The sequence below is a fragment of the Elaeis guineensis genome, chromosome 5 (assembly GCF_000442705.2).
Source record: "Elaeis guineensis isolate ETL-2024a chromosome 5, EG11, whole genome shotgun sequence".
In the NCBI taxonomy this organism is placed as follows: Eukaryota; Viridiplantae; Streptophyta; class Magnoliopsida; order Arecales; family Arecaceae; genus Elaeis; species Elaeis guineensis.
The window spans coordinates 26,464,163-26,487,377 of NC_025997.2; the positions used below are offsets into that span (position 1 = coordinate 26,464,163).

Below are 23,215 nucleotides of genomic sequence, written 5' to 3' on the forward strand. Positions count from 1 at the left end.
AGTCGGCTCAGTCTCAGTCTAAGTCAACTCATCTGGAACTGAGTCGACTCACAAAAGCACTGAGTCGACTCACCAGTATACCGTGCCTGAAGCCCCGAAAACACTGCTTTTTGTCTGGCCTCTGCTCTGAGACATAATCGACCCACTTCTGAGACTGGATCGACTCACCTTGAACTTAGTCGATCCAGTCTCAGAGTGAGTTGACTAAGTTGCTGAATATGCTGCTATCTATTTGGCTTCCTTCTCCTGCTGGCCTCCTTATTTTTTTGAGGCTTGGGAGCACCACACCAGATCCTACAATCTCCATTTTGGTGCCTCATAGCCTCAGCAAGCTCCACTCTATCCATCAAACCCATCAGTGCCATGCATTTGTAAAAGCCATCTCGCAGAAGAACCTTTGTGAGTGCATCAGTTGGATTCTCTATGGTGTGCACCTTCACCAGCTCCACTTTACCTTTCTCCACAAGCTCTCTAATCCGATGGTATCTGATGTCAATGTGCTTCATCCTAGCATGGTAGACAGAATCTGTGCCAGTATCAATGCACTCTGACTGTCACAATGCACTTTAACAGCCTCCTGTGCGAAGCCCATCTCCAACAGCAGTCCCTTCAGCCACAGTACCTCTTTTACTGCCTCTGTCACTCTGATGTATTCAGCTTCAGGGTGGATAAGGCTATAATAGGCTGCAAGTATAATCTTCACGAGACTGGACTCCCATTCATACTGAAAACAAAATCAGGTGTCAAACGTCTGGTGTGCACGTCTCCTCCGAAATCAACATCCACATACCCTTCCATCTACCCCCGAGCTCTTTTGGTCATGTTAGAACTTCCCTCAGCACCTTCTCACTGACTACAGTAGATGCCAACCCCAACTGTATCCACCTAGTATCTGAAAATCCTCTTCAGTGCTCACCAGTGTTTCTTGCCAGGCCGTGCCATGAACCTACTGATCTGACTCATTGCATGGGTAAGATCCGACCTACAACACACTATAGCATACATCAAGCTTCTTACACCTAAAGGAATACAGCACTCTCTCCATCTCCTGAGCTTCCACCTCAGTCGACGGTGACATGGCCTTCGAAAGGTTAATGTGCTCGCAAGCGGCAATGCTGCCAACTTGGCCTCCTTCATCCCAAACCTTTCAAGAACCTTCTATATGTAGCCATCCCGAGATAAATATAGCAGCCCCTTTGTTCTGTCCCTAAGGATCTCCATGTCTAGTATCTTCCTTGCAGGCCCCAAATCCTTCATCTCGAACTCTTGAGATAAGGCTGCCTTCAGTTCCTGCACAATTCTTTTACTCCTACATGCTATCAACATGTCATCCACATACAGGAGTAAGTACAGTCTAGACTCATCCTCCAAAGTCTTTACATAGACGCACGGGTCATACTCACACTTGAAAAGCCTGATGCTTCTCACATATGAGTCAAAAAGCTTGTACCACTGCCTTGATGACTGCTTCAACCCATACAATGACTTCTATAGCAAACACACCTTCCTTTCCGATCTCAGCTCTGTGAACCCGTGGCTGCTCCATATAAATGCTCTCCTTCAAATTTTCATAGAGGAAGGCCATCTTGACGTCTATCTGCTCTAGCTCCAGATCTTGAGCTGCTACCATATTCAATAGTATCCGAATAGACGTATGCCTAATGATCGGAGAAAAGACCTCGCTGAAGTCAATGCCTTCCTTCTGGGAGTATCCCTTGGCCATCAATTTCGCCTTATACCTGATATCTCCTTGCTCCGAAGGCCCCTCCTTGTGTTGGAAGACCCATTTGCATCCAAGGGGTCTCTTCCCTTCTGGCAGCTACACCAACCGTCAAGTCCGATTCTTATGGAGTGACTGCATCTCCTCAGACATCTCCTGAACCCACTTATCTCTGTCATGGCTCTCCACTGCCTCCTCATAGGTATACGGGTCCCCATTCGCAGTCACCAGAGCATAAGAAACAGACTCCTCGAAGCCGTACCATTCTGGTTGCCGCACATTCCTCTTTGGCTTGTGTATAGCAACCCCGATGTCTGTCCTGGGTCCAACCTGCTCCTGCTGGATCTCCTGGCTTCTACCACCCATCTGAGCCCTCTCCACCGGTGGAGACACCTTTGAGGAGTACTCCACCTGAATGTTAAGTCCTCCAGGTGCACCTACAAAAAGTAAAACAGTATAGGAGATTAGCTATCCACCGCTGCTCAGCTGGACCTCCTGCTGCTCCTACTGTTCTTTCATACCTCCTTACCTTTGGAGAACTGAACTCTCATCGACGACCACATCTCTGCTGATAACGGCCTTCTTCTCCAAGGGATCCCACAGTTTGTATCCCTTCACACCCCGCGGATAGCCTAGAAACACCATCTTCTTTGACCTGACGTCCAATTTGCTTGCTCACCAGTAGCCACATACACATAGGCTGTACACTCAAACACCCTAAGGTGGCCCAATTCCACCTTCCCAGACCACTTCTCAAAAATCCCTCCTAGTTTGGTATAAGGTGACCGATTCATCAGGTAGCATGCTGCATCGACTGTATCCACCCAAAATGCCTTGGAAAGTCCTGCTTGCAGCCTCATGCATCTCGCCTTCTCCAAGAGTCTTGTTCATCCTTTCAGCCACCCCATTCTGTTATAGAGTTTTCTTCACTATGAAGTGCCTTTGAATGCTGCACTCCTTACAGAATGCTTGAAACTCCTTACTAGTGAACTCTCCGCCATTATTTGATCTCAAACACTTAACACTGCGCCCTTCCTTCTTCTCCATCTTGGCCTTCCACACCTTGAACTTGAGAAGATATCTGAATTTTTCCTCAAGAAATAAACCCACACCTTTTTTGAAAAGTCATCAATCAGTGTCAAAAAATATTTGGCCCCTTTCCTGACCAAAACAGGTGCTAGTCCCCTCACATCCGTATGAACAAGCTCCAATGGTGCAACACTCCTAGCTGTACTAATGGCAAGTTGAACCCTCTTCTGTTTGTTTGACACGGCTCACAGATCTCTGAAACTCCACCCTCCATGTCTGGAATCAACCCGTGCCTGCTCGGCTCCTGCATCCCTCGATCTCCCATGTGGCCCAGACGGTAGTGCCACAATCAATGCAAATCTTGTTGATCCTATACCGCAGTCGCCGTATTGGAATCCCCGATCACCACTGAACCTTCCAGCCTGTAAAGATTATTCTCCATCATTCTTCCCCTCATTACCACCATGGCCCTATTGGAGATATTTGGTACGCTTCTGGCATGACTACTAAAGCTGCAGCCGTTCCTCTCCAAATAGTCAAGTGACACCAAGTTCTTCAATTCCGCGATGTGCTTCACATTATCAAACATCCGCACCATCCCATCAAACATCCGCATCCGAACTGTCTCTATGCCAGCAACCTTGCATGGGTGGTCATCTCCTAGTGTCACGCTCTCCTCATCTGTCTTGGTGTATGTGGCGAACCAAGACCTATTTGGGGTGTAATGATATGAACAGGTTAAATCTAAGATCCATACCTTTGCATCACTCTTGTGACCATCCGACACAATCGGGAGGTTATCCTCCACCTCACGATCAGCCACTATACTCAGTGAATCAGCTGTTGCCTTTTCTCCCTGCTTCTTCTTTCAAAGTGGACAATCCCGCTTGAAATGACCGATCTCATTGCACTTGAAGCATTTAACTTCCTTCTTGCCTTTCTAGGATTTTGACCGTCTCCTTGACTTGCTTCTGTCCCGTCCTCTTCTTGATCTCTCTCCTGCGACTAAACCTTCCTAGGGAACACCTTCCTTGGTCAACCTCTTCCTCTGCTTGTTGGATCGAAGCACCAAGACAATGTCCTCATAATACAAAGTCTCCTTCCCATAGAACAGTATCGTCACCAAGAGATCAAAAGACTGAGGCAATGAGCACAGCAACAGCAATGATCGATCCTCTTCTAACTTCACCCCAACATTCAGCAACTCATTACTGATCTGGTCGAATCTTTGGATGTGAATGATTACATCCCTACCTTCTTGCATCCGAAGACTATAAAGCCACTTCTTCAACATCAATTTATTGCACATATTTTTTCCTATATATAGGGTGTGCAATTTCGACCAAAGCCCCTTTGGGGGCTTCTCCTCTATCACCGAATACAGAGCCGAGTCAGCCAAGCATCCCCTGATGGCTGAACACGCCCTCTTCTCTAGGGACATCCATTACTAGTTTGTCAACCCGTCCAACCTCTCCTCCAATGCTAGATCCAATTCATGCGGGACCAGAAGATCTTCTACTCGCACCTTCCATATGGAGAAACTCTCCTTCCCATCAAATTTTTCAAAATCAACCTTGATGCTGCTCTCCATAGCTGGATCCACACCACTAACATAGCACAAAACCCAAGATAGATCTAAAAAATACCTTGACTGAGGATCGCTGAAACTTCAGCCTTCGAAGATCTTCTTTCTTCTAGCTTGATTCCTTTCTTCCCCACGAACTAGTGCTCTGATACCAACTGTTACAGAAACCGGATCGTGCAGAGACACCTGAGATTAATCAGCAACCAAGCAACCTGGAGATCAATGATGCCTAGGGCATGCAAGAGAAGGAGAAAGAGAGAAGAGAGTAAAGGTGGCTAGGGTTTTGGGAGAAAGAGCTGTTGCAATCACTGTATCAATCTCCTTGACTTAATTATATTATATATATACACCTATACAAAAGGGTCAAGCCCGATGCCCAACAAAACTCCCAATGGCTAACTTGATGCGATGCACTCTCCGAGCCCATGTACACCATGTCTCACATGCACACACCTCTTTGGACTTAATCCCAGCCCAAACAAAAGATTAGCCCCTTAAGCCCTCTCAAACCAAGGCCTTAAGTAGGGCTATCAAAATGGGCTTGACCCACAGGGCGGCCCGGCCCAACCTTGTAAATGGGATGGGCTGGGTTGCCATATGAATAGCTCAAATAACAACCGGGCCTGTTTGGCCCACTCCACATCAGCCCAAGAGCTAATATGGGTTGGGCCGGACTAGCCTGGGTGGGCCATGAAAACTTTAAAAAAAAATCTTATTCATTTTTTAATCCCTGAAATCCGGACTCCTGAGCCCCATGTAAAGCAGCAGGACGATCACCTCTGTCGGTTCTTCTCCCTTTCGCCTCCCAGCTCTACAGATCCCCCCTTCTCCTCGTCATCGGTGCCGCCGCCTCCGACCTTCGAGTCTGATCACGAATCAAAATACACCGGCCCCCTCCCTTCCGCCGACGGACGCCCCTCCATCTAACCTCCAGACAATCCCCCTCCTCTTCCGGGCCCCTCCTCCCTTTCGTCGACGGACGCCCCTCCATCCAACCTCCGGGCGATCCCCCGCCTTGTTGCCGATGCTGCCACCTCTGAGTCAAATCCGACTATGGCTCCTCGAGCTCTCTCGATCTCTCCACTCTCCGAGTCAGATCCGCACCGCCTCCCCTCGAGCTCTCTCGATCTCTCCACTCTCCACTCTCCAAGCTCGATCGCTCGAGGCGTCGCCACCTCTGAGTCAAATCCGATCGTGGCTCCTTTTCCTCGGGCTCTCTCGGTCTCTCCACTCTCTGAGTCAGATCCGCGCCGCTTTCGACCTCCCTTGAGGCTCTCCCCCTCTCAGTCTCTCTGCCTCTCTCGATCTCTCTCCATCTTGCTCCAAGCTCCAGGGAACAGAGTCCAAGCCCTCTCCCTCTCGGGCTCGCTCGGTATGATCCGCTCCAACTCTCTCTCCGACTCTCCCTCTCGGCTCTTGGGCTTTACTGCTTTACAGTTTACTCTTCGTCGTCTTCGATGTTAAATTAATATTAAATTATTAATTAAATAACTGTTCTATTAGTCATGATAGACTGAATCAATGAAAGTATCTTTTTATTTATTATATTTTATAATTTTTATGTAGAATTTTTGAAAAATCATGGAATCTTAGTCGTCAGAAATTCCAATTGAAATTGGAATTGAATCTAATATTTCTAGATCAATGAATAAGGGGTTTGAAATTTTTTCACAAATATTGGTAAAGCAAAAAATGGAATTGGAAGAGCAACATGTAATGGTTGCAAGCATGAGTATAAGTTGGTCCTAAACCTGATGGTTCAAATTATGGAATTTTACATTTGCATCGTCATTTGCAAAGTTGTAAAATGGTTGAATATCATAATATGGGAGAAATGATCATTGATCAAGTAGAAAAAATAAGATCTAGAAAAATAAATCAAATGATTTCTTATGAAATGCTTGCAGAAGCTATCATTAAACATGACTTGCCTTATAATTTTGTTGAATATGATAAGATTATTGGTTTTTACTTTGAATTGCAAGCAGATAAAATACTCAACATATGTTGATTTTTACTTGATAGTGTTATCAATGCATAGACTATGTTAGTTGGTTCTTCGCTTCAAGTAGGCCATGAAAAATGAATTAAGCTAGGAAATATCAGTGCTCAGAAACTTTATGTAACAAAAGAAGAAAAGATATGAAGTCATCAATAATCACGAGCAATTAGCTTTCTTGTTACTTGAATATGCAATTTTCTTTTTTTCCATAGAACAACAGGACAATCTCTATTTAACTGAAATTCTACAAACAATTCACACATCAAAAGATCAGGAGCAGTCAAGTTTGGAACATTCTTTTTTTTTCATTCTTCACTCTTCAGTCATTTGATGTTCAAGGCCCATGGGCTGGCCCGGCCCGGCCCATGGCCCTTAAAGGATTAGGCTGGGCCAGCTATATTGTGTCCTATTTTTTGGCTGGGCCGAGCTCCCTTATGGGCTGGGCCGGGCCAGGCTGGCCGGCCCATTTTGACAGTACTAACCTTAAGTCCCTAAGATCAAATCTGATCCTAAACCCAAACTGAAAGCCCGTGAAGCTTTGCCCGCGACACTAAGTTAGCTCAGTCTCAATCTAAGTCGACTCACTTGGAATTGAGTCGACTCACAGAAGCACTGAGTCGACTCACTAGTGTACCGTGCCAGAAGTCCCGAAAACATTGCTTTCTGTCTGGCCTCTGCTCTGAGACATAGACGACCCATTTCTGAGACTGGGTCGACTCACCTTGAACTTAATCGACCCAGTCTTAGAGTGAGTCGACTAAGTTGTTGAATATGCTGCTATCTATTTGGCTTCTCCTGCTGGCCTTCTTGTTTTCCTGAGGCTTGAGAGCACCACACCAGGTCCTACAGCTCCGGTGTAGATCTCCTAGCACTTAGGGATATCTATGATTAGCTTTTTGATAGTAATAAAAAAGATTTGGAAAGATGGATTTCTTATTATAAGAATAAATGGCCCATATATGGATTGACGATGATGTGTGATGGTTGGACCGATCCTATTAGATGGAATATTATCAATTTCTTGACATATTGTGATGGAAAAATATTTTTTCACAAGTCAATTGATGCTTCAGATAAGATGCACGACGCCGTACATATCCTTGGATTGATAGAGGAGATGATTGACTTAGCAGAAGAGCAGAATGTCGTACAGGTCATCATAGATAATGAGCCGCAACATAAGACCGCCGGTGAGTTGTTGATGGAGCAGCGACTGCATATTTACTAGACACCATGTGCTACACATTGCATTACCTCATGTTGATGGATATTAAGAAGCTTCGTAGAGTACAGCAGGCAGTGGACTCAGTCCAGTCTATTACTAGATTTATTTACAATCATACATGAGTTCTATCATTGATACATAATATACTGGAGGAGAGATCTTGAGATCGAATGTCACACGATTTGCTACAAACTACCTAACACTTGATAGCCTTCTACAGAAGAAAGCAGCCTTGCGTCAGATATTTATCAGTGTCGAGTGACAGAAGAGAAGATATGCAAGGATCGGCACTGATGAAAGTCATAGGAGAACTTGATAACCAGTCAGTCATTTTGACAACGAACTGATAAGATAGTGAAGGTTATCAAACCATTATATGAGGTGCTTCGCACCATGGACAGTGAAAGATACCCCCACATAGGCTTCTTATACACATGATGGAGAGGATAAATAAGCATATTAGTAAGATAGATCCAAAACATACCCAGGAATACATCAACATCATTGAGTGCCGCTACGACTATCAGATCGGTAGGGATTTGCATCTAGTCGGTAAGCACGAATTCGAGGATCATTTGAAAAATTTTCCTTTCTTATACTTATATAAGTCTACTTAATCATTGACAGAATTTATTTTCACCTTACTATTTGAATCCAAGATTTTAGTACAACATACCTAGAATAGATATGGATAATGAATTTCTTACCGCTCTCCGTAATATGATATATAAGATGGTGCTCGATCCAGAAATCACATCTATGTGTATACAAGAGGTGTGTTAGGTCAATTAAAATGCGAGTATTTAACTTAATTCGATCTGTAATCAATAATATATTTATTAATTTAATAAATATATTTTTTACAGACGAAATAATTTAGAAATGAGACAGACAGCTTTGAAGTCTCATCGACTATCGTAAGCAAAAAAAAAAGATGAATTCAAGTAAATTACATATCAATATTAAGGACTTTGTTGACATTACATACCTGCTAATTTCATAAAATCTAATATATAATTTTATTTAATATTCTTACAGCTGAATGATGGATTCATTTTGGACAGTCTGTATAAAATTTGAAAAATGTGACCATTCGCAATCTTTTCCAAATGGTCTCCTCTAGGGGTGTGAGCACAATTGATTGACTTTCGTCCTTATCCACAGTAAATAGAAAAATCGTCGGACACAGAAGTACCTCAATAATCTTGTTTACGTGCATTATAATCTGAGATTGAGACTAAAATGCATCCAAAATGAAGTACAGCTGAAATACACGGATATGATTATGCCATTGATGATGAGCATCCGATGATTGGATGACTTGTAGGCCAGCAGCAGAAGCTGAAACTTGATGAGCTAGGATCCCCTCCACGATCAACCAGTGTGGTAGCTAGAGAGATCAGGGTGGATCCAGGGCAGTGGATAGATACAAATATTCCATATAGGATTCCAGCTGATCAGGCACAACTTGAGGGAACATAGAGGAGTCATTCATCACGTGACTCCATGTTCGAGACATCCTCTCATATGTTTGAGCGAGAAATGTTGAGACAAGACCGATCATCTCAAGTAGGAAGAAGACATCCATCCTCCTAGATACAACAAAGTCAGTCACAAAGGGGTACCGGAGAGTTCAAAAAGATAAATTTTTCTAAAAGATAGTTGCAGCATCCTCGAGAGTGCAGGAGTCAGCTAACTCAGATTCGGAGACTAGCGACAGTGAGAGTGATGATAGTAGTCATAGATTTGATGATCAGAAAGAGACTGGAGGATCCGAGACCACTATTCATGAGATACTACTGCATGCTAATATTCGATTCACCGATGAGTCTCAATTTATTCATGTCACACAAGATAGGGATCACGATACACAAGCTGATAGATCGTGCAAGAATACGATTTCATATAGATGACGACCTCTCAGAAGCCGTCCAGCACATGATGCAGCTGCAGATAACCTTGCACATGAAGTAGGATCCATAGATGTACCTGAATCATCCTCACATTATAGATCCTATCACCCACAGACAGCTTATGATCCATATGGATATGGTGTATCCGAGATATCGTCTTACAATGACTACTATTTTATACAGTCTAGAGCATCTTACGGATCGAAGTTTATGACTGACATATTTAGATGGGCTCCTTCACAGCCATATCATCATCTCGAGGATATCTTTGAGAGTCAGAATTTGAGCGAAAGATCCGAGATGTCTCATAATCCAGAGAGGATACCTTATAGGATGAATATTTAAGAGTACGATGCTACTTGATTAGAGGAATACACTGATGTTCCTCCAGAGTGTGTAAATAATCCAGATATCTACGAACATCACAGACACTCGACGAGAGATTAGATTAGTAGAGATCTTGAGGTTAGTATATTATTCTTTGTAATTTGTACTTTAGATATATTTAATGCATTGTTTTAGACTTTCTTTTTTTTGGATGATAAAATTGTTATATAACATAAATAAACATTACTTTAGATATAAAGATTTAAAAATTAATAAAAAATTATTTGAAATCAAAATCAATTGAAAAAAAAAAAAAATTTGTAGCGTACCGGTATAAGATCGATACGCCACACCATACTGATAGTTGGTATGGTACGGTATGGTACCTGATACCATACTATACCGATCAGGAACCGGTACAGGTCTCGATACCGGTTCTTGAAACCTTGAGCCTGAGTAATTCGAATCAAATTAAACTCGAGCCTCTAGCTAGAGGTGGCAATTTTAGCCGACCCACCTGATACCCAATCCGACTCGAATAGGGTAGGTTCTGTCCGATCCAATTAAAATCTAAAATGGGTATGGATTCTAAAAAAAATCCGAAGTGGATTCGAATCGGGTACGGATAATAATATGCCCCGCTCCGAACCCAATCTCATATAATCTTAATCTAAAATCTCTCTTTTAAGATTATAATTATTTTATAATGTTTATATTTTGAGTTCCTTATCCGATCCGATCCGACCCCTCTTATTCACCTGACCCGAGTCGGGTATGGATATGGATATGGGGTTTTTAATTATAGGACAGATTCGAGTATTGACCGACCTGACCCATACCCGACCATGGCTATCCCTACCTCTAGCTACTCGACTCAACTAGATTGCACCCCAATCTGCACTATATTTATAGTCTAAAATTAGAAATTTTTAGAATGCAGCTGAGTAGCCAAGCTATCATATTGTTGCCACTTGCCCCCACCAAAGTTTTGGTTGGGTCTCAATTAGTGAGTGATCAACCATAAAACTTTTATGCCATCCCATCAAGGAGGATTTCAATAGGACCCTGGCATTATCTTGATGTAAATTACAAATATTATCACCATTGACCGATAGAACAAAAGCAAACTCGATTGCTTTGCATGACACATTTATTTTATTCTCTTTGTAAATTCAATAACAATTTCTATCATCTTGAACTTGAATAGCCTCCTATTCCTTGTCCCCGAAAAAAACTACCCTCAGGATCATTTCATACGCTTAAAAGGATACCACACAATCAATGGCATCCCATGATCCACATGTACCTCTATGCCATATTATATAAATTCAGAAAATGGTAAGCATCATCTTTACTTCACACATAATTAGAAGCTGAGTAGCCAATTTGCATTCCCTTATATTTGTTCCACATATTAAAGGCCCAAGACACTAGTATATGGATTTCATTTTAAAGACATCAACAAGGATCTTCGAAACAGCCACAAAGAATAGAACAAAAAAAAAGAAAAAAAACATGTGCATTGGAGCAGTTTAAAATGTGTAAGCCAATGGATCCATACAACATTACAAATCGATGTAATTGAAATTGTTATAAAGAGACAACAAGAAAGAAAAAGAGCGGCAAACATAAGATTGGCAAGAAATCCAGATACCTCTTTTTTTTTTTTAACTGCATCATAGCATCGTAATCAGAAAAACCTTCCAACTCCATCCTAACCTGAAATGAATGAAAATACATGTTAAAAGAGCAACCATAGATTCTAAAGCACCAGAGAAAATGGTGTTATTGCAGAAGTCCATCTCTAACAGAACAAATATTAATAAAAAAGGAACAAAGATTAATCAAAATGATTGGAATTGATATCAAACCAATCAGGTAGATAAGATATGAGCACTTAACTGTTTCTCAGTATGCAAGACCACTTGCTGAAACAGGACTACATTTTACAAACTGGCAATTGCAACCAATGTAAATGAGCATATTACCTCTTGTCAATTGGACAGGTTATCGCTCGATTTACTAAATGCATATTCATCAGCTCCTAAATTACTTATGTAACTTCTTTACATTTGAATTTTGGCAACCTCACAACATAGTAAACAAAAGTTACTTCTGAGAAGCTTGTGAGACACACAACGAGATTCTTGCACCAAAGCATGAACAAGTTGGCACTTACCAGTAATAGACTGCACCCATGTGAAATGATAAACACATAATTTAAGTCATTTAAAGCAGAAAATTATATTTAATTTATTTTATTTATTAAGAATTTGATGTTTCTTTTTGTGTTTTACAGGAAAGATGATCGCCGATACAAAGAGTTCAATTCTTAGATCAAAAAGACTCAAGTTTGAAGAAATTTGGACTTAAAATAAAATTAAAATAAAAGAAGGATGCATATGGTATTATATAAAAATGAAGATACTATGCAAGGAATCCAAAAAGATATAGATGTCATTGTGAAGAAACTTTTGTTTCTTTTTGGAATATAAAAATGTTTCACGTGAATTCAAAGGTTCTGGGCGCATGAATTCAAAACAAAAGAAGAAAGGATCTGGGCGCGCGTTACGTGAATTCAAAAGAAGAAATACGTGAATTCAAAAGAAGAAAGCACGCGCGTGGACGCGGGACAGACGCGGGCACAGGTGCAGCATCGCGCGGTTGCAGGCGCACGGCAGACGGGTTCACAAGGAATTTTTGATGGCGGTCAAACAAATGTTTATTAAAGGAAAAAAATTAATATTTAAAAATATTTTGAAAGATTTGTATTTTCTTTAGTTCCACATCGGAAAATCATGTAAAACTTCTCCCTCCTAACACCTATAAAAAGACTTTTGTACTCCCATTGGAGGGGGAGCCCAGAAATTCTTCTAGAGCCTTGCATAGAGGAATAGAAAGGGACTACTTCATGAGCAGCTAGGCTAGCAGTCTTGGGAGTGGAGAAGAAATTTTGTAACAACACAGAGATGGTTTATTGTTCTAAACTTTCCTGTATTTCTTTATATGCAATAAAGATTATGCTTTTTATTTAAATTGTCATGAGTTCTTTATTTGCTCCCTTTCATATGCTTTTATTTATGCTTTCTTGTTAGATTAATATTAGGAACAACTTTTACTTTCCGGAGACGCGCCGTGATCTACGGATACGGGGCGTGCCGAGGAAAGAAGAGTTGTTTACCTAGTACTTTCCGGAGACGCGCCGTCATCTACGGGTACGGAGCGTGCCGAGGAAAGACATGTATTTTTCCTAAGATTAATCACATCTATTTAGTTAAAAAAGAGATACAACTCTGCTAGTGCAAATTAATTCAAAACTCCCAAGCTCTTTATTTTCTAATTACCTCAATTTTAAGATAATTTATTTTCTAAATCAAAAACAACGCTTCTTTCTTTTACCTTGCAATCTCAACTTAGCCCAAGGTCCCTGAGGATACGATCTCGACTCATCCTACCTACGTAGTGAGTAGAGTTATTTTTTTGGTGCTATCAACGACTAGCAGAGTTTTGAATTAATTTGCACTAGCAGAGTTGTATCTCTTTTTTAACTAAATAGATGTGATTAATCTTAGGAAAAATACCTGTCTTTCCTCGGCACGCTCCGTACCCGTAGATCACGGCGCGTCTCCGGAAAGTACTAGGTAAACAACTCTTCTTTCCTCGGCACGCCCCGTATCCGTAGATCACGGCGCGTCTCCGGAAAGTAAAAGTTGTTCCTAATATTAATCTAACAAGAAAGCATAAATAAAAGCATATGAAAGGGAGCAAATAAAGAACTGATGACAATTTAAATAAAAAGCATAATCTTTATTGCATATAAAGAAATACAGGAAAGTTTAGAACAATAAACCATCTCTGTGTCGTTACAAAATTTCTTCTCCACTCCCGAGACTGCTAGCCTAGCTGCTCATGAAGTAGTCCCTTTCTATTCCTCTATGCAAGGCTCTAGAAGAATTTCTGGGCTCCCCCTCCAATGGGAGTACAAAAGTCTTTTTATAGGTGTTAGGAGGGAGGAGTTTTACATGATTTTCCGATGTGGGACTAAAAAAATACAAATCTTTCAAAATTTTTTAAATATTAATTTTTTTCCTTTAATAAACATTTGTTTGACCGCCATCAAAAATTCCTTGTGAACCCGTCTGCCGTGCGCCTGCAACCGCGCGATGCTGCACCTGTGCCCGCGTCTGTCCCGCGTCCTGCCCGCGTCCACGCGCGTGCTTTCTTCTTTTGAATTTACGTATTTCTTCTTTTGAATTCACGTAACGCGCGCCCAGATCCTTTCTTCTTTTGTTTTGAATTCATGCGCCCAGAACCTTTGAATTCACATAAAACATTTTTATATTCCAAAAAGAAACAAAAGTTTCTTCACAATGACATCTATATCCTTTTGGATTCCTTGCATAGTATCTTATGCATCCTTCTTTTATTTTAATTTTATTTTAAATCCAAATTTCTTCAAACTTGAGTCTTTTTGATCTAAGAATTGAACTCTTTGTATCGGCGATCATCTTTCCTGTAAAATACAAAAAGAAACATCAAATTCTTAATAAATAAAATAAATTAAATATAATTTTCTGCTTTAAATGACTTAAATTATGTGTTTATCACACCCCCCAACTTGAATTTTGCTCGTTCTCGAGTAAAATAGATATATCAGCATTGTGTACCGACTCGGTTTTGAATCAAAAATTAGGTCAGGCATCCCAAAAGGTAGATGATACTTGGTCAGACCATTAAAGAGATATTTCATTGGATTATCAATTTGACCCAATTAGTGGTTGAGTATTAACTAAAGAAATTTCAGAGCTTTTCTTTCACCAATTCTCCACTTTATTCTTTAAATCCTCTAACTTAATGGGAAAGAGGTTTATTATCTTCTTGCAATTTAGTCCCCTTAATATATATATATATATATATATATTATTATTATTATTATTATTATTTTATATATATAATATTGCCTACCTTTTTACGCGAACCACAACGCTTACTTAGGCGAAAGGGCCCGGTTACTCAGTAGGAAACCAATGTTTTTTTTTTTTTTTTTTTTTTAAGGAGAATTTTTGCATACCTCGATCTTTCCACCCAATTTCTCATGAAGCAGATTCTTTATTAAGATCAGTAAGAAGAGGGTTGTAGAATCACTCCTAAAATTTGGTCTAGTTTAAACCCTACCATTCATTGGGTTTTCTTAATAATTTATTCCTCAGTATCTCTAAAATTATCTTGACCCTTAATCATTCATTTATTAGGATGCCTAATTGACTCTTAATCAAAATAAAATTTGAATACACAAAACTAATTATTTCTGATCATACTCGAGGATTTGATTAATTTCCTTTCCCCCCCAACTTAATCTACATTGTCCTCAATGGAGTAAGAAAACAAAGAAAATAAAAGGAGAGTGCACCTGGGATAATTTTACTTCGGAAGTTGAAGATAGCTTCATTGATTAATAGGCTCTTGTTCTAAATTCCTGCAGCTGTGGTAAAGTAAAAAATATGAAATCGTTGGGTTGCCTCCCAACAAGCGCTAAGTTTTATGTCTTCAGCCAGACTGAATTGAGTATTATGACAGTTTTGGATCCACTAAATCAACAGATTCAATTAATTCTCCATCACTAATTCCATCTATGTAAGGTTTCAATCGCTGACCATTCACTTTAAAAGTGTTCCCCTGTTTAGGATTTTTGAGTTCTATAGCTCCATGAGAAAATACCTGAGTTACAATGAAAGGTCCGTCCCAACGTGAGCGAAGTTTTCTAGGAAACAGACGCAATCTAGAATTGAAGAGCCAAACTTTTTGATTGGGCTCGAACGTTTTTTGTGTAATAAATTTATCATGGTATGCTTTAGTTCGCGCCTTATAAATTTTGACACTCTCATACGCTTCATTGCGTAGCTCTTCAAGTTCATTTAATTGGAGTTTCCTATTGGAACCTGCATTTTTCATATCAAAGTTAAATTGCCGTATAGCCCAAAATGGACGATGTTCCAATTCCACCGGCAAATGACAAGCTTTTCCGAATACAAGTCGATAGGGAGACATTCCAATGGGTGTTTTAAAAGCAGTACGGTAAGCCCATAATGCGTCGTCTAAGCGAAGAGACCAATCCTTTCTATCGGGCCTAACCGTCTTTTCTAGGATATGTTTAATCTCCCTATTTGACACCTCTACCTGACCATTAGTTTGGGGGTGATATGGTGTGGTCACTTTATGTGAAATATTATATTTTTTCATAAGTGCTTCAAAATGTTTATTCGTAAAATGAGTCCCCCCATCACTAATGATCACCCTTGGGAAGCCAAATCGACTAATGATGTTTCGTTGAATAAAACTAATTACAATTTTATTATCATTAGTCCGTGTAGCTATTGCCTCCACCCATTTTGATACGTAATCAACTGCCACCAGAATATATTCAAATCCAAATGAGGCTGGAAAAGGTCCCATGAAATCAATCCCCCAAACATCGAAGATTTCTACTACTAAAATGGGGGTCAGCGGCATCATATCCTTCTTGGATAAATTTTCTGTTTGCTGACATCGCAGACAACTTCGGCCAAATTCATGTGCATCCTTGAAAAGCGTTGGCCAATAAAACCCACTTTGCAGTACTTTTGCTGCAGTTTTTCTTCCACTAAAATGTCCCCCACATGCCGAAGAATGGCAAAAAGTGAGAATGCTTTGGAATTCACTCTCGGGGACACAACGGCGAATAACTTGGTCAGGACAGTATTTGAATAGTTCAGGTTCTTCCCAGAAATAATGTTTAATTTTCGAGAAAAATCGATCATTTTCTTGTTTTGTCCAGTGAGAAGGTACTTGTCCTGTTGACAAGTAATTGACAATATGGGCAAACCATGGAGAACGGCTAGAAGAGATTGCGAAAAGTTGTTCGTCAGGAAATTTTTCTTTGACCCCATCTATGCCTATCGTGTGTTCAACTAAGATCCTGGAGATGTGATCAGCTACCACATTCTCAGAACCCTTCTTATCTCGGATTTCCAGATCAAATTCTTGTAAAAGAAGGATCCATCTGATCAAACGTGGTTTAGTATCTTTCTTTGAGAGGAGATATTTCAGAACCGCATGATCAGAGTAAACTAGAACCTTAGACCCTAACAGATATGAGCGAAATTTTTCAAGGGCGAACACTACTGCTAGTAGCTCTTTTTCTGTTGTGGTGTAGTTTAATTGGGCATCGGAAAGAGTCTTGCTAGCATAATAGATCACATGTGGCTCCTTATTGATTTTTTGGCCTAAGACGGCACCTAGTTTCAAGGGCGAACACTACTGCTAGTAGCTCTTTTTCTGTTGTGGTGTAGTTTAATTGGGCATCGGAAAGAGTCTTGCTAGCATAATAGATCACATGTGGCTCCTTATTGATTTTTTGGCCTAAGACGGCACCTATTGCAAAGTCAGAGGCATCACACATAATCTCAAATGGAATGAACCAGTCAGGGGGTTTTATTATGGGTGCTGTTGTCAGGGCTGTTCGTAATGTGTTGAACGCTTTCAAACAGTCTTCATCAAAGACAAATGGTGTATCCTTGGCCAACAGATTGCACAAGGGTCTTGAAATCTTGCTAAAGTCTTTGATGAAGCGTCTATAAAATCCGGCATGACCTAAGAAAGATCGTATTTGTCGGACCGAAGTAGGGGGTGGTAGTTTTGAAATAACCTCAACTTTGGCTTTATCTACCTCGATCCTTTTTCAGAAATAATATGTCCTAATACAATTCCTTTCCGCACCATAAAATGGCTCTTTTCCCAACTTAGGACAAGATTTGTCTCCATACACCGTTTAAGAACTTTGGAAAGATTATGGAGACAATCCTCAAAGGTGGTTCCAAACACAGAAAAATCATCCATAAAAACTTCAAGACATTTGTCCACCATATCCGAAAAAATGGCCAGTATGCACCGTTGAAATGTAGCGGATGCATTGCAAAGCCCGAATGGCATACGCCGAAAAGCGAAGGTGCCATAGGGGCAGGTGAAGGTAGTCTTTTCTTGATCATTCGGAAATACAGGTACTTGATTGTACCCTGAATAACCATTAAGAAAATAGTAGAAACTTTGTCCTGCTAACCGTTCTAGGATTTGGTCGATGAAGGGCAATGGAAAATGATCCTTCCTAGTAACGGCATTCAGTTTTCTATAATCTATGCATACTCGCCATCCAGATGATATGCGAGTTGGAAGTAGTTCACCTTCTTCATTTTCTACCACAGTAATACCAGATTTCTTAGGTACTACTTGAGTGGGACTGACCCATTTACTATCGGATATGGGGTAGATGATTCCAGCATCTAACCACTTTACCACCTCTTTCTTTACTACTTCACGCATGTTTGGGTTTAATCTCCTCTGCATATCTCGATGGGGTTTGGCATGTTCCTCAAAATGAATATGGTGCATGCAAATAGAGGGGTCAATTCCTTTTAAATCGGCAATGGACCAACCGATAGCCTCTTTGTGTTCCTTCAGAATACCAACCAATTGTGCTTCCTGATTAGGGGTCAAATCTGATGCAATGATTGCCGGGAGGGTGTCATTGAGTCCTAGAAATACATACTTGAGTGTAGCAGGAAGAGGTTTCAATTCTAACGTAGGTGGTGATTCTAGAGATGGGACTATTGGAGTACTGGCTAATGTGGGCAATGGCTCATACTTGATTGTCCATGGAGGAGTGGTTTTATCGTGTGGTGTATCTAACAAGATGTTAACTTCTTTCATATATTCTTCAAAGTCACACACTCCAAAGTGAGCCAAGCAAGTATCTAAGGGGTCTGGTGCTAGAATTATGGGTGTTGCATCTTCTATAATATCTTCTAGTGTATCTACTTCGAAGCAACTATCCATTGATGGTCCTTGGGAAGCACCAAACACATTCAGTCTTAGTTTCTTATTCCCAAACGATACGTCCATGACTCCTGTCCTACAATTAATGCATGCATTTGCCATAGCTAGGAAGGGTCGTCCTAAGATAATGGGAATTTGTCTGGGGTTGCCACTTAATTCCATATCGAGAACCAGAAAATCAACTGGAAAGTAAAACTCATCTACCTTGACCAAGACATCCTCAAGCATTCCACGTGGTTCCTTAATTGATCTGTCGGCTAACTGCAGTGTGACTGATGTGGGTTTCAGTTCTCCAAATCCAAAAAGTTCATACACCGAACTAGGTAAAAGATTCACACTTGCCCCTAAATCTAGAAGAGCTTTTTCAATGTGATAATCTCCTATAACACAGGAAATGATGGGGGCTCCTGGGTCCTTAAGCTTTGGAGGAGTGGCATGCTGGAAAACAGAACTAGCCTGTTCAGTGAGACGTACTTTCTTTGGGATTTGTGATCTAGATTTACGTTTTTGGGTGCACAAATCCTTCAAAAATTTAGCATAAGCAGGGACCTGTTTGATTGCGTCTAGAAGGGGAAGATTAATTTGGACTTGCTTAAACAATTCCAACATCTCATCAAGTTTTCCTCCCTTCTTATCTGCAGGAATAGGGGCTTTCAGGGCATCCGGAAATGGGGCTTTAGGCAAGTAAGATGATTCCGGTGCAGTTGGTTCCTTCTCTATTTTCAAGTCCTCCTTGTTCTTGGGTGATTTGGATTCGGTTAGAAGTTTAGGGTCGGTTTCATTGGTTTTACTAGTGTGTTCAATGACCTTCCCACTTCTCAGAGTCATGATTGATTTGGCATGTTCAGAAAAAACTTCTGGAGTATTAGAACTCTCAATCACAAATTGTCCTCTTGGATTGCTCTCGGGTTGGCTAGGTAATTTTCCTCCTTCCCTCCTACTGAATGCAGTTGCTAGTTGACCTATTTGGGTCTCTAGCTTAGCAATGGATTGTGTGTGGGAGTTAAGGGTCTGAGTGTTGACTTCTAATCGTTCTAGTGCTTTCAGGACTTTTTCCTCAAAAGCTGAGCTGTGACCAGTAGTAGACGGTTGAGGAACATTTTGGAATTGATGGTATGGTCCATGCCTATATGTTGGGTCTTGATATTGAGGTCGAGGTGTGGCAGGACCAACCACTGGTTGTGGTCTCCAGGAAAAATTTGGATGGTTTCTCTAGCCGGGGTTATAAGTGTTCGAATATGGATCGTTTCCTGATCTGCGAGCTTGTTGGACTTGAGCTTGCTGAACCTGCTCGTGCACAAACTCAGAAAATTGAGGTGCGGCTGGGCATTCATTAACAAAATGGTTCGGACTTGCACACAATACACAAACTTCTTGGATTGGATTAGGTGGAATCGGGGATTGTCCAGTATTTAGAAGACGATCTAATTTTTGGGACAGTTCATCTACCTTTTGATGGATATCTATGGCATTTCCTACTTCATATATTCCACCTCTTTTTGGGTTTAACATGGATTTATCTCTAATAGAGGCAGACATATGATGTAATGAATTTTCACTTAAAATTTCAAACAATTGCCATGCCTCATCCTCACTTTTCAGCATAAATGTCCCACCGCATGATGCATCGACCATTTGTCGATGTCTTTCAGAGAGCCCATCATAAAAATATTGGATTAACTGCCACTTGGGTACAGCATGGTGGGGACATTTTCTAATAAGGTCTTTTAATCTCTCCCATGTTTCATGAAACATTTCTCCATCTAATTGGAAAAAACTAGTTATAGCTTTCCTTATTTGATTAGTTTTTCCTATGGGAAAATATTTCTTGAGAAACTCTCCTTGCAGCTGGTCCCAGGTTGATATAGTCATGGAATCCAAAGTATGTAGCCAGTATTTGGCTTTGTCCTTAAGTGAAAAAGGAATAATTTCAACCTAAGAGCATCATCGAAGAAGTTGTGAATTTTGACAGTTGAGCATATCTCAAGAAATTCTTCAAGATGTTTATAAGGGTCCTCATTACTAAGTCCATAAAATGAAGGTAACATTTGGATTATACTGGACTTAATTTCATATTGAGTGGCCTCCACAGGGGGTACTTGAATACAAGGAGAGTAGGTATATGTGGAAGGAGTAGAGTACTCCTTCAATTGTTTGGGTGGATCATTCTCCTGATTTCGGTCCATATTTTTACGTCTGTTGGCTCTAAAGGTTCTTTCTATTTCTGGATCAAAATGTTGGATTTCTAATCGTAACGATCTACGGCCAAGCATACACCTTACAATTATACTGTAGAGAAACACAAAAAATTTTTCTTTTTATAATATATATTTTTATAATAAAGTGAGAAAAGAATGAAGAAAATCTAAAGAGAAGAACCTAAGAATCTTAAATCTATGAAAAGGGAGAAATTAATTAATGTTTAGATGTTAATTGCAATCAACTTAAACAATCATAGACTCTCTATCCTAGGGTTAACTTAGATCTAGACAGCTCCTAACTTTCAAGACCGCCTTTGAGCACTCCAAGCTCAAGACTGACTAACTGACTCGGCCAGATAAGCGTAAGATGTGGGAGGTTCCCTGCTCGTTGCTTTCCTTAGACACCAACTAAGTTGGCCAGGTCAGTCAACGGAACCAATTGAAAACCACTTTCTTTAACCACTTGCCTTAAACACCGAGCAATTAACCAATCCGCACTCGGTTCAACTCTAGAGCTTTCTTATCCTATTGAGCTCGAAATTCCTAGAGCTGACGTCTAGTTGATTTTAAATTAAGGTCTAGGTTATACAAATGCAAGGGAGTGATTTGTGGGCCAAAGAAGGGTGATCAAATCCCCACCTTATCTGGTTAATGGGTTATTGCCCTTAAGATTAATTATGGAGATGCAATGCAAAGAAACAAGGTGTCCAATCAAGTTAGAAATTTTTATATTTGAGGTTACGCTGTTTTAGTTAAGTGTTATGAAATGTCAGTGGCTTCTTTTTTTTTTTTTTTTTTATTTATATATTTTTATAATTTTTTTTAGTTTTGCAAGAAAATAAATTTAAGTGATTAAGTCTAAAAAGCAATAAATCACTAGGCTATAAAAAGTAGCAAATTATTCTAAGCAGCAAAATTCCTAAGTAGTAAATTAGTTATGCAAGGTAATTCTGTAATTATGCAAATAAGATTATCTAGCTAGAAAGCACTGAAAAAAAAAAAATTTAAAACGAGAAATAAAAACTGAAAAGTATTTTTTTTTTTAATTTTTTTTTTTTAAATTTTTTAATTCAACCGTGCCAAGATCCCGGCAACGGCGCCAAAATTTGATGCGTAGTCGTTGATAGCACCAAAAAAATAACTCTACTCACTACGTAGGTAGGATGAGTCGAGATCGTATCCTCAGGGACCTTGGGCTAAGTTGAGATTGCAAGGTAAAAGAAAGAAGCGTTGTTTTTGATTTAGAAAATAAATTATCTTAAAATTGAGGTAATTAGAAAATAAAGAGCTTGGGAGTTTTGAATTAATTTGCACTAGCAGAGTTGTATCTCTTTTTTAACTAAATAGATGTGATTAATCTTAGGAAAAATACCTGTCTTTCCTCGGCACGCTCCGTACTCGTAGATCACGGCGCGTCTCCGGAAAGTACTAGGTAAACAACTCTTCTTTCCTCGGCACGCCCCGTATCCGTAGATCACGGTGCGTCTCCGGAAAGTAAAAGTTGTTCCTAATATTAATCTAACAAGAAAGAATAAATAAAAGCATATGAAAGGGAGCAAATAAAGAACTCATGACAATTTAAATAAAAAGCATAATCTTTATTGCATATAAAGAAATACAGGAAAGTTTAGAACAATAAACCATCTCTGTGTCGTTACAAAATTTCTTCTCCACTCCCGAGACTGCTAGCCTAGCTGCTCATGAAGTAGTCCCTTTCTATTCCTCTATGCAAGGCTCTAGAAGAATTTCTGGGCTCCCCCTCCAATGGGAGTACAAAAGTCTTTTTATAGATGTTAGGAGGGAGGAGTTTTACATGATTTTCCGATGTGGGACTAAAGAAAATACAAATCTTTCAAAATATTTTTAAATATTAATTTTTTTCTTTTAATAAACATTTGTTTGACCGCCATCAAAAATTTCTTGTGAACCCGTCTGCCGTGCACCTGCAACCGCGCGATGCTGCACCTGTGCCCGCGTCTGTCCCGCGTCCACGCGCGTGCTTTCTTCTTTTGAATTCACGTATTTCTTCTTTTGAATTCACGTAACGCGCGCCCAGATCCTTTCTTCTTTTGTTTTGAATTCATGCGTCTAGAACCTTTGAATTCACGTGAAACATTTTTATATTCCAAAAAGAAACAAAAGTTTCTTCACAATGACATCTATATCCTTTTGGATTCCTTGCATAGTATCTTCATTTTCTATAATACCATATGCATCCTTCTTTTATTTTAATTTTATTTTAAATCCAAATTTCTTCAAACTTAAATCTTTTTGATCTAAGAATTGAACTCTTTGTATCGGCGATCATCTTTCCTGTAAAACACAAAAAGAAACATCAAATTCTT

The 23,215-nt window shown here is 40.1% G+C and overlaps 1 protein-coding gene and 1 non-coding gene across 14 annotated transcripts in view; one reads left to right on the plus strand and one right to left on the minus strand.

Moving 5' to 3' along the window:
* The window catches only part of LOC105045284 (uncharacterized), a 53,288-nt gene that overhangs the window by 24,737 nt on the left and 5,336 nt on the right, over positions 1-23,215 (minus strand). For 7 of the 13 annotated variants that reach the window (XM_073257795.1, XM_073257798.1, XM_073257794.1 and 4 more), the window contains exons 2-3: positions 15,212-23,183; positions 11,456-11,520 (exon numbers count right to left, since the gene is read on the minus strand). The exons of 1 other annotated variant lie outside the window; for it this stretch is intronic. In XM_073257795.1, the coding sequence (XP_073113896.1) occupies positions 17,503-19,497 (1,995 nt within the window). In that variant the 5' untranslated portion in view covers positions 19,498-23,183 and the 3' untranslated portion in view covers positions 11,456-11,520; positions 15,212-17,502. Of the gene's footprint in view, positions 1-11,455; positions 11,521-13,382; positions 13,579-15,211; positions 23,184-23,215 lie in introns of those variants that run through there. 5 more of the 13 variants (XR_012141474.1, XM_073257803.1, XM_073257802.1 and 2 more) reach the window with 2 other exon arrangements.
* Positions 20,364-20,469, plus strand: LOC140858335 (small nucleolar RNA R71). The gene has a single exon (XR_012141900.1). It is a non-coding gene; the product is annotated as a small nucleolar RNA R71 (small nucleolar RNA).